The sequence below is a fragment of the Colias croceus genome, chromosome Z (assembly GCF_905220415.1).
Source record: "Colias croceus chromosome Z, ilColCroc2.1".
In the NCBI taxonomy this organism is placed as follows: domain Eukaryota; kingdom Metazoa; phylum Arthropoda; class Insecta; order Lepidoptera; family Pieridae; genus Colias; species Colias croceus.
This window is the reverse complement of record NC_059568.1, coordinates 1103545-1116261: the sequence shown is the minus strand read 5'-3', so window position 1 is coordinate 1116261 and position 12717 is coordinate 1103545. Positions and strand designations below refer to the sequence as shown.

The 12717-nt window shown below is 31.0% G+C and overlaps 2 protein-coding genes across 7 annotated transcripts in view; one reads left to right on the top strand and one right to left on the bottom strand.

Moving 5' to 3' along the window:
• Positions 1-902, bottom strand: part of LOC123704975 (protein cab-1) — a 101850-nt gene extending 100948 nt beyond the window's left edge. For all 5 annotated transcript variants that reach the window (XM_045653496.1, XM_045653498.1, XM_045653497.1 and 2 more), the window contains exon 1: positions 768-902. In XM_045653496.1, the coding sequence (XP_045509452.1) occupies positions 768-828 (61 nt within the window). In that variant the 5' untranslated portion in view covers positions 829-902. The remainder of the gene's footprint in view (positions 1-767) is intronic.
• A 2691-nt stretch (positions 903-3593) lies between these two features.
• Positions 3594-12717, top strand: part of LOC123705050 (neuralized-like protein 4) — a 45113-nt gene continuing 35989 nt past the window's right edge. The window contains exons 1-2 of one of the 2 annotated variants that reach the window (XM_045653614.1): positions 3594-4057; positions 11984-12085. In XM_045653614.1, coding sequence (XP_045509570.1) covers positions 3905-4057; positions 11984-12085 — 255 coding nt within the window. In that variant the 5' untranslated portion in view covers positions 3594-3904. Of the gene's footprint in view, positions 4058-11595; positions 11660-11983; positions 12086-12717 lie in introns of those variants that run through there. The other variant, XM_045653615.1, reaches the window with a different exon arrangement.

The following is a 12717-nucleotide window of genomic DNA, read 5'->3' as shown; positions in this document are numbered from 1 at the left end:
TTTATGGTAAAAATAACTTAAAATTTATCATTATACCTTGTGTGAGATTTTTGTATGATAATGATTTCAGTTTTATACGATTGACAGTTTCTTATTGGAAATATTTAAAGAAATAAGTAATTTAAATATTTTAAAGAGATGAGGTGGAAATTCAGCGATAAATTCGAAACGCATGGAAATATACCTAAGTAGGATTCGCTTGTAATTTATTGCTTATTTAAATATACTTATACATACTTACTTATAATTACTGTGTTTATAATTTCATATAGAAAATGTATAATTCTTATTACCTAAAAATAGTGAATTAAAATATTCTCTTAACTACAACAGGAAATATATTTTTTTTCTAAGTGAATGAATGCCAAATGCGATCTTTGTCTTGAAAAATATATTTCTAAATTATTTATATATCTACCTACGCTAAATTAGAATTTTAAGGAACACAAATATAAAATCATTTATTCGCAACAACGGGCAAAAGCAACACCGAGGCGTGTTTATTGATTTGTTACAATGATAAAAAATAAAAATGGAAAACCACGACACAATAAATATAAGACAATAATAATTTACAATTTTTGTGGTAAAAATACTCTTTATCGTATACAACGTTTTCATTATTTTTTTTTTAGATAAAAAAGTTCTAACTTCATAAACAAAGTGTAACAGGTGTTCACAAAAAAAAAAATTACAAAAAATTAAAAAAAAATCGCTAGCATAAAAAAAAATCGCTCTGCAATATTTAGTAATTTTTTGACACTTACCGGGCTGCCTCGCGGTGGCGCACACCAACACGACAGCGATAGGGAGCGCTATCGCGAACATGGCGCGAACTCTTGTGGCCAGTTATCGCTACTCGTATTTATCGTTCTGCCGTTCCCGCGCTCGACGGCCGCGCAGTCGCGCATCAATCGATACCGCCCACATGATAACCGCACGCCACAGAACTGATACGTTCCAATTTTATAAAACTCAACCTTATTTCCTTATACATAAATGTCAATCAAATTCACATACGACGTTTTGCCACTGATCGCATTCTGGACCATGCATCCGTTTGAAAATGGAAATCCAATTTCAGTCTTATGACAAAACGATAAGAACTATTTTACAATATAAAATTATTGATTAAGGACCTCGTGAAATTATGTGCTACAGTGCTACAGATGACACTACGCATCAACATGGATGTTTTTATAACATCAATTTAGTTTATTTTATTAGGTTTGATATAAAAGGTTATATATACATTTTCTAAGCTTGTGGGCAATATAATCTAAAGTTTAATTCAATTGAATTCATTTTAGTTCATTTAATGAAAATTTATATGCATTTTATATCTACACTAGCTTCCGACCACGACTTTGTACGTGCATCCCCGTTTTTCCCCGTTCCCGCAAGAATTTCGGGAAATCCTTTCTTAGCGGATGCCTACTTCCTAACATCTACCTGCATGCCAAATTTCAGACCGATAGGTACGTCCAGTGGTTTGGGCTGTGCGTTGATAGATCACCTATATCAGTCACCTTTGAGTTTTATATATATAGGAGATCTTCAGAATTTTATGAATAACGTATATTTATAATTTCAAACGCTAAAGGTAAGATTATAAAAAAACTATTAGGTAGGTAGTTGTATCTCTATGTACATAATAATTTTCAATTCATGAATTTTATGTAGTTTACAATAAAATAAAATTCAATTATGACTAAAATAAGGAACGAAAATATTCTTAATAAAAAAGCTTAACGCAAGTCCTTAGGTACATATTAATTATATCACTTCACATGGATCAATAAAAGTACGGAAAAATCATACCTACGTAACTACATATTAAGTATTTACATTTACCATACATAATTTAATTTGGTAATCAACCCTGAAAAAATATGAATAGGTACCAAATATTATATTGTCCATCGTCATTATAAAAATTGAAATTAAAAAGGCATATCTTTACTTTAATAATAATAATTAATATTCTCAGTTAATTTTACACCAGCTGTTCTCTAGCTATTTCCGCGAACCTAGCTCCATCTAGCGTCGAGCGGATGTACCATTTGTTTCTCTTGTGTATTGCCGCAAATTAATATTATATTTTTGCAATATCTTATAATATACAAAATCTAGCAGTGAAAGAAATCAATCAGTCTTTTGTCAGAATTGTTTTATATTCTCAAATAGATGTATTGTTATTTGAGGCTTATTTTTATGATAAAAATATCACAAATTTGTAAAAACCAAAACAGAAGGTTAACAATATAATATCATTACCTATTTGTTGTAAAGTACATGTAATCATATTATGTCTGTCGTTAAGAATAAAAATTGGACTTTTTGTAATTATGTAGGTACCTAGTGAAATAATTTTCATGTACAGAATTATTATTACGTACCTACTTACTCCTTTATAATATTTTATTTATTTATTTATTTAAATAAATAAATAAATAATAAAATAATATTTATTTATTTATTTAATATGTAATCAAGGTTATATTAACAGTGCTGTACGTACTTAGGTACTTTTATATTTTAATTTTTAAAATCGTAAACGTATTGAATAGAGTAGGTTATAACTAAAAGGCATGGTTATAGAATAATTAATAATATATAAGTAGGTAGGCATGGTAGGTAGGTAGGTAGGTACCTACTTTAGTTGAAAAAAATGTCATTGAAATTCTACAATTACTTATTAAATTTAAGAATTATTACAACATTGTTAATTCTAAGTTGTTATTAATTAGATTACTACAATAAAAAAAAGGAACACAATATGGGTATCAATGTACGTACAGATGTAAAATAATCAATTTCTATAGTAATCCAGTAGAAACTGGCATTGTAAGAAATAATTGTAAATAACATTAAAACCTATTGAAACCTTGTATTTCTTGTTACCTTATATTTCTTGATAAATTTGAAAGTTTCTTTATTTTTGCAATTTATTACTTTACGTTGTTACAAAATATCATAAAGCTATCGACATGGAAAATAGCATCGAGGCATATAGAAGGTATTAATTATTTAAAGAGACAAGTAGGCCACGCGGTTTACTGCATTATCATATTTTATGAATACTGGTGCAATAACTAAGTCATGGAAAAAGTTTGGCTCGTTAAAAGAATATTATCGATTGTGTAAATGAGATGAAAAATAATAGTTATTTTCATCTCATTTACATTTTATTATTAACAAATTAATCATCAATGTCAAAAATATGTACGTACCAGTACGTACGTACGTAACATCATAATTTATTTTCAAATATTCGCGCCAATAGTAACGTCCATGCCAAAACCTAAAATGTCAGTATAGTTTGACAGCCAAAATCAAAATTATGCGTGACATTTTATTAAGTGACCTACTGCAGATAGAAAAGTCCATGTTATGTGTAACATATAGATTAAGCGAAATTAATTCTCTTTTAATGCATATTGGTATCATAGAGGCTATCAGACTAAAAATTATTAATATGTTATTTCTTAGAACAAAATATTTTAGTGCTAATAAATAATTTAAGCTGGCAATCTACAGCTTCATATTTCACAAAATGCCTAATGGCAACACGAATTGGGTCCGCCGACTGAGACAGTTTTTCTTTCTCAATTTTAGCATGCATAGAAATCAATACTTCCAATAGAACCATACAATACATTTCTGTAAATTTATTTTGTACAATTGTTATTTCAATATTTGAATGAATATTATGGATAAATATCAAACTGGGTTTTACATTGTAACGCTTCATAACTCGGAAAATCATCGAGTGAAGTCCGGTTGTAAAAATGTAATGGGTTAATTTGTGTTTAATTTAGTCATAATGAGTAACAAGAGTAATGCCGTTCTTTGTGCAGTGTTTTTTATGTTAGTTTCATAAATAAGACACTAAGTGAACATCATGAGGTTTCACAGACGATGCGGTGACAGGGTTACGCTCTTGCATGATAATACAACTGCAGTGAGAAATTTCGTAGAATTCAATCATGGTTTAATATTAAGTGCGGACCCTATTTGTGATGATGTTATATTCGAAGTGTGCATCGATAGAAAGGTAAGCTCGTCAGCCACATATAAAGCTTCCCCTAAGCGCAACTGAATCTTCAACTTACTCTGTTTCTATTTACTGTGCAAGCGCAGATGCTTTTTTACGAGACTTTGCGAAATGTACTTTTTATTCAGATTAATTCAAATTTGCAAATTTATATAAAGTATGTAATAGCATAGCAAATTTTTGTTTATTTTATGCACACAGCTATTTCAATATTATATTTTTATTTTATACTGTCCTTCTTCCTACTATCCTACCACTAATATAAATGCAAAAGTTTGTGAGGATGGATGTATGAATGTTTGTTACTTTTTCACAGCAAAAAAACTGAACAAATTTTGAAGATACTTGACAGTATCATAGCTGATTTCATCATTTAGTTGATGGATGAAACCGAGCTTGACAACTGTACTAGTACTAAAACAAACATTAAGCAAAGAAATAAATTCACCAGAAATATAATCTGGAAGAGATCACTTCTAAGTGATAAGGCCGCCTAATAAACTATACTGTTTTTTGTTTTGTATATTAGCAATAAGTTTTCTATGTATAGTTTTATTGAAGAGTAAATAAATAAATAAATAATCAACAATTGTGCAGTAACTATTCTTATTAGAATAAGATTGAGCCCCAATTAATTCACAGTTGAGTTTCATTAGAAATATTTTAATAATTATCAGCAATCAATCATCAAAGAAATCAACAGGCTTGTAAAATAATTTTATTATGAACAAGGTTGTACTTACATTGTACTAAAAGCGAAAGCATGCCTTGTAAACAAAATACAATATTGTCATAGGAATGGTATGTAGCAAAATATTTGAAACAATTAAATGTTTTTAGCAACAAAGCAATTTGTAAGTGTTGATAGCAATTATGAGTGTAGGAAACAATAAAATAATGTCACAGAATATATCAGCCATCGCTGTAGAGTCCTGCCTTAACTATACAGTAAATACAGTTACTGTTGTAACAATAAGGATGTGACACAGGTCATATGCCGTGCACGCCAGCATTATTAGCACCAACCAGCATACTGCTGAATGTCCCCCATGGAGACAGATTGCAGTAACTGAAGGAACAAAAAAAACTATATTGTAAACAGTAAAGAGTTCTCAATAGACTGGCCTGAAAGAGTAGAAACAAGTAGTGATAGATAAACTAAATTGGCACTCTGAGACTTGATTGAATAATAAACATTGATCCCATACCTGCATGCCTAGATTATATAATATATTATATTGTCACTGGAGCAGATCTACATTGCATATAATAAGCAACGCTTCAATATTGACTGCCTTACATGTGTGCATTGCAAAAGCGAAATTATATTTTATGTATTTAAAGCAATATAATAAGTGATAGTTACTTTAATTAATTAAGGCAATGCCAGTAAAGCTAATATAATGTATATTAATTTATATAATAACTAGCGGTCCGCCCCGGCTTCGCCCGTGGTACATATTAACGTTTTCTCTACATAAGAACCATCCTCGTACTTCAAGGAATATAATAAAAAAAGAATTATCGAAATCGGTTCAGCCGTTCTCGAGTTATGGAAACCATCCTCGTACTTCAAGGAATATAATAAAAAAAGAATTATCGAAATCGGTTCAGCCGTTCTCGAGTTATGGAATTACAACGAAAAGTGGCATTGATTTTTATATATTAGATAATTTGAAATCCATACTTAATATTATAAATGCGAAAGTAACTCTGGCTGTCTGTCTGTTACTCAATCACGCCTTAACTACTGACCCAATTTGCATGAAATTTGGTATCGAGATATTTTAATACCCGAGAAAGGACATAGGCCACTTTTTGCCCCTTGACATAGGATAGATTTTTTCCCGGAAATCCCACGGGAACAGGAACTATGTGGGTTTTTTCTGACTGCGCGGGCGAAGCCGCGGGTGGAAAGCTAGTACTATATAAAACAAAGTTGGATTAAACAACTAACTAATGTGAAATGAAGAAAAAACTAGTTCGCTGAATATTAATTATGTTCTGTGTTTTTAAAAACAACAATCTAGACACATTTCCCATATAATTTGTAAACAGTTATAATGAAATAAAACAATAGTTTAATTTGGTTTGTAATTTTATTTTATGAATAAAATAAAGTATAAAAAAGTAATAAAAATTTATTTAAATTGATCTATATACATATGTGTTGTTATCATAAGTGTTTCTAAAACATTGCTCTAAATAATAACAAAGACTAACACAACAGACTAATAATAAAAGCAAATAAACAAAAATGGTAAAACCAATTACGTTTCTAAATACACATTGCCTTCAACATTTAAAATTTAAAAACCCATAACTCAGACGTTGAACATAAAGTCCTTGCATATTTTATTGTTTCTAGCACACTAGGGTAAAAATCTAGATTAACCACCGTACAATTATAAAAGAAAAGATACAATAAGATAAATCTATACTAATATTATAAAAAGGAAAGGTTTTATAAATTGTGTATGTATGGTTTTCACGCATAAACTACTGGACCGATTTCAAAAATTATTTCATCATTAGAAAGCTGCATCTTCACTGAGCAACATAGGCTAGGTTTTATCCAGGAACTATGCGGGTTTTTCTTTGAAAACGCGGGCAAAGCCGCAAGCGGAAAGCTAGTAAGTAGTTGATAATTTACAATGCCATTAATTTCTATAATACATTTTAATTCTTTAGAAGCATTGGGCTGATGTCAATTGAGTAGAAATGTAGGCTGCTTTTATCAGAAAAGCTTGACATGTGCCCAAAGTAATACTTAACGGTATCAATGGACGGTGTGAATGTCTTAGTTTAATCTAAACAAAAAAAAATGTTTTTTCTAAACATAATAACATATTGTTTTATTTTCTGGTGGGATTAGAATAAGTTGAATAACAAAAGAGATAATCGTTTATCATGGGTAAGTATCTAATATACAATTTATACCTTTATCTATAAGCTTGACTGCTGCTTCCTGCTTTTCGACTTGCTCTTCCTTGCAGCTGATATCTATAATAATGGATATCTCATTCTTTTGTTTGCTCAACAATCAAAGATATTTGGATTCTTTAATACAGATTGTGCTAAATATTATTAAGTATATTTATTGAAAAACTGTATAACTCTTTTTTTAGGTAGGTATTTAAAATGAATGCCAAATAATTTACAATGAGATAATTATTCATATCCATGAAATGAATGAACATATATATCATATTATATTGTTAACAAAGGTACAAATCCTATCTAATCTTTAATGTTCTCTGGAGCTATAAAAGTGAACAAACCCTTTACCCGGATTCGTGCAATGTACGAATGTTCGCTCATGTATGGAAAAAATATTGCAAAAGTCGTCCTACACTTGTCGATTTGCGTATTCGTTCGAATCTGAGTGAAGACATAGAACACAGTTACGGGGGATGATTTTAAAATGAATCCTGTTTATTTCATATGACATAAGATGATATAGGTATCCATTCCAAATAGATATAGAACATATAGAAGATGTAATTTTAATCTGGATAATTCAAGTGTGCTACAGATGCAGCAGGAGTCCTTGTGAGGATAATGTGCAGTGTACATACATATCACATATACAGTGGTGGACGTTTAATTAGAAACAGTAACACAATGAAGTAGTCATCAAGTTTATTTAACATTTGTGTATTAACGTATTAGAGATTAAGCACTATTTCATATGTAATAGAACACCCGTTTATCTAGTTTTATAAGAAATTGCTTAATTTTAATCAAACGTTAGCTTAAATTAATAAAATGAAACAACTTTAAGTGCAGTCTGATTTCCGAGTATTTTCAGTCTGGACAACAAATTAGAAACAGCATGTTTCGAGTGTTCTAAAGTCAAAACCTATTAAAATGTCGTTAATATTTTTTTCTTCTACAAATATTTGTGCCATTTTTAACCATTCTATCTAAAAGTTTCTGAAAATTAATTAACTTTGCAGCAAAAATGGATAAAAGTAAGATTTGTGACCCATCAACAAGAAAAATAATTTTATGTTTACATTTTGACAAAAACTGGAGTTACACGAAAATTGCAAATCATTTAGAGTGTTTGATAAAAAGATATTCAATGCTATAGTTTATTTCAAAGAGCATGGTACTTCTGATTAAGTGCCTAGAAAAGCTCGACCATGAAAAACTACTGATCGCGAGGATAGGCAAATTATTCTTCTTGCAAAGATGGATCCATTTAAGGGTTCCAATTCTATTAGGAAATATGTTTTTGCAAACGTGTGACAATCTCATACAATCTAAGCCACGACGTTGTAAAGCCGTTGTTGTCTATAAAGATTATATTGTTATAAAAATAACCCCATACTATAATGTTTCCTCCGCCATGCTTAGCTGTTGATTTATTATCTAAGGTATGGTTAACTGGACGACGCGCGAATCCTTTGCCATCAGAATTGATTAAATTAATTTGTTTCGTCCCAAAATAAAACTTTTTCACTGGCGGACTGTCCACAAGCAATATTTCTTAGTATATGCAAATCGTCGTTCCCTGTACTGCCTAATAAGAAGCTGTACTTTCCTGGCGTCTCACAAACAATTTTACCTCGACTTACCACCTGCAAATCGATCTTATCGACACATGGCGTGGTTCATCTTCGGAAAAAACTAATTTTATAACAGAATTTGAGCTTTTGAATAGATCCATCTTTGCCAAAAGAATCATTTGCCTATCCTCGTGAGCAGTGATTTTTCATGGTCGAGCTTTTCTAGGCACTTGATCAGAAGTACCATGCTTTTTGAAATAGACTATAACATTGAATATCTTTTTATTGAACACTCTAAATGATTTGCAATTTTCCTGTAACTCCAGCTTTTGTCAAAATGTAAACTTAAGAGTATTTTTCTTGTTGATGGGTCACAAATCTTACTTTTACCCATTTTTATTGCAATATAATTAATTTTCAGAAACTTTTAAATAGAATGTTTAAAAAACGGTGCAAATATTTGTAGGTATAAGAAAAAAATATTGGCGGCATTGCAACAGGTTTTGACTTTGGAACACTCGAACCATGCTGTTTCTAATTTGTTGTCCAGACTGAATATACTCGGAAATTAGACTTCACTTAAAGTTGTTTAATTTTATTAATTTAAGCTAACGTTTGATTAAAATTAAGCAATTTCTTATAAAGCTAGATAAACGGGTGTTCTATTACATATGAAATAGTGCTTAATCTCTTATACGTTATCATAAACAAATGTCAAATGAATTTGATGACTACTTCATTGTGTTACGTGTTTCTAATTAAACGTCCACCACTGTAAATACATTGGACATTTGTTGTTCATATTCTTGATTAAAAAATGATTATACTCTTTAGGTATTTTATTACTTGTTTTAACTTGAATAAAACATGTTATAAAAATTATATGATTATTGTTTTATTTTTCCTGCCCAAATTATTAATGCAAACTTTAATTGACAAAAAGACAAACAACTTCGATTTGGCTATGGTATACCTGTAGGTACCTGTTGTGAGCTTTCATAGCCGAAAGAGACTCCCATGTTTATTAATCTTTATTCTATGTATTTGATACATATATTTTGAAATCGAAAAACCTATGTACTTAAGTAATAATTGCGCATAATATGTTTCCTATTCTTTTGCCTATTAGGTACCTCCTTTGAATATAATGAGTTTTATGTTGTAGGTAGTTATGTTTATTCATATAAAATTCTGACTGTTTCCACTTAATTATTAATTATTATTTATTAATTCTTTCCGCTCGCGGATTCATCCGCATAGTTCCCGTTCCTGTGGCATTTTCGGGTTATAACTTTAGTTCACCCCCGCGTCCGCGTTAAAATTTAGAAGCCCTTCTGGCTAACATTGAGAGACACCACACAAAAAAAAAGGGTTATAATTATCTACAATCCTATGTCCTTTATCTGGTCTTAAGATGTCCGTGTACACATCCAAATCGGTTCCGTGGTTGAGGTATGAAGAGACAGACTGAGTTACTTTCGCATATAAAATATTTTATATTGGTAAGGATTAAGTATCGACTCCATATACCGTAAAACGGGGTTAATAGAAACAATCTTGACTTTCAAACCGACTTTAAAAATATAAATTGTAAGTTTCGGGTAATAAAGCTGCTTTCATTGTGGGAGTCCTTTGCTATTTTACAAGATAATTACAATTTTAATGCCAAATTATTATCTACTTAGGAGAAAAAGACAAAAACCTGGTCAATTTCTATTTTCCCGGAATATGGGGTCAATAGATACGACATATGGGGTTAATAGAGAAAAATGATAGGGTTATCAAAATATTTTATATTGTGGTAGTGACGTCACAGAGATAATGAAATAAAAGAGTGTACATAATATATTAGAAAACCTTTTTATTAATATTAAAATATAGTATTATATAATAATCCTCCAAAGGATAGCCCCAGTCAGCACATATATTTATATACCTATTTAATAAATTCTTCTTCAGTTTCTTTGGATAAAACAGTTTGACCTCCTATCCTTGACTTTTCATATTTCTTGTGCAGTGTCTGTATAAAACAGATCTGTGTATATTATATTTCTTTGAGATAGTATCAAGAGAACAATTACTCGCAGAATATTCATTAACAGCCTGTTGTGTTAAGTTGAAGTCATATTTTATATATTTCTTACCCCGAGGCCGAGGGTCTGGTTTGTAGTTGCGTGGCATATTGCTCGCAACTATACCTGCGTACCTACACAAAATTAATTATTAAATATTAAAAAATCAACTTTTTTAAAATGTAGGTAGGTAATAAAATTAAAACTCAACAACCTGCATAAAGTGCCAACCCTATCAAAAGCGTTTCTAAAAACCCCTTTCGCGTTTCTATTAAACTCTTTCTCGTTCCTATTTACCCCTTTCCCGTTTCTATTCACCTCATATGGCGTTTCTATTCACTCCTCAGTCGTCTCTATTCACCTCTTAATCGAGAAATATTTATAGGTGCAATTATTTTACTAATTTACCAATAAAAATCAAACTAATCAGTAAAACTTACCTTTTCTATTTATTCTGGATAGACTTCACCGTTGAATAAAGTTATTTCACAATCAAAAACACAATTTAAATAATAATTAGAGAGAAGTTAATAAGAGCACAAAAGACATACATACAACCATTGCACTTTGAACTCACTTTTTTGACATAAATTGCTAACTTCATACTATTCAAATGTTGTCATTCCAACAAAAAAATGTTGCCATTGCAAAAACTAAAAACACTATTGCGATTTTTGAAGTAGTTTTCAAATAGCAGGCTTTTAGACTTTTTCCCAAGAATATTTCTATTCACCCCGTGAATTCTATTCACCCCGTTTTACGGTAATATATGTAATTCAAATTTCAACATTTAATAAATTAAAATGTAAATGAACATATTCTTAGAACATAATATTAGATATTAATATTATAAGCTTCTTGAAATTAACGTATAATCTTATACTCTGTGGTCTATAGTCTTTGTCAGTACCTATCTAGGAAGTAGGAAGCTGCCATGTTGTATTCCTTTTAATTGCTGAGAGGTGTGAGGGGTTACACGTTGATTTGCGAATATTATTTTTCTGATGGTTTTAAAGGTATTTATTTAGTTTTAAGCATTTGCAATTGAATAAATGGGATTCGTATTTGATTTTTGTTGATAAATGCGCTCTTATTAGACTTATTTCTTATAAGATTCATTAATAATGCATTTGCTGCACGTGGTTACACGCTTAAAAATACAATTTATTCTCGAAATAGATCAAAATTCAAATACTCGCATCCTGGCTTGCGCCGCGCAGCGCAATATTTCCTTTTCCATAGTCTTTTCTCGATGGTTCGGGAATCCGTACTGTGTATTCCGGAGCCAGCGTAACACGTGGCTCTCTTGTGTCCATCTTGAATAAAATTATTTTGTTCAGGTCAATGTGTGGAATGGCAGTTTGGAGATCGGGGTCACCACCCTGGACCCTGAATATATGGAATTACCAGCAACAGCGACGAAACTTCGAAATACAGCCTGGGTACGTACAATTATCTTTTTTTTGATTATATTACAATATTAGCTTTCCGCTGAGGCCTCCCTCGCGTAATCAAAGGAAAATCAGTAGTTCTCGTTCCTTCGTCCTTTCTCAGGTCTCATAATATTGTACCAAATTTCATTCGAATGGGTTCAGTGGTTTAGTCGTAAGAGGAAACAGATAGACGGATAGCCAGAAGTACTTTCGCAAAAATGAATGAATTGTACCTACTTCTAATGAAGGTTTTTTTCTGTCACTGTGCTAAAATCAATAAAATTGCGTATCAGTTTAAATGCTTTGTTGCAACTTGATTTTATACCTACAACAAGCGCATTTTTATATGGAATGAAATCTTCAACACGGGTGACATGATGCTGGTATCTATTTAAACAGTTCATACCAGAATATACAACAAAGGGAACAGCAAACTGTTGTATCAAATGCTCAAACATTGTGAGCATAGAGCTGAACAGTGTACTTTGACTGAGCGTTAACTCATTGGGGATAGGGAAGGGCTTGACCACAATCTCACCTGATGTTAAGCTGAGATGTGGTCTAAGATGGAACGCTCTTCCCTAGAAGGTACCTGTTCACTCTACGCTTGAAGTTCAACTGTATCTACTGATAATGATTAT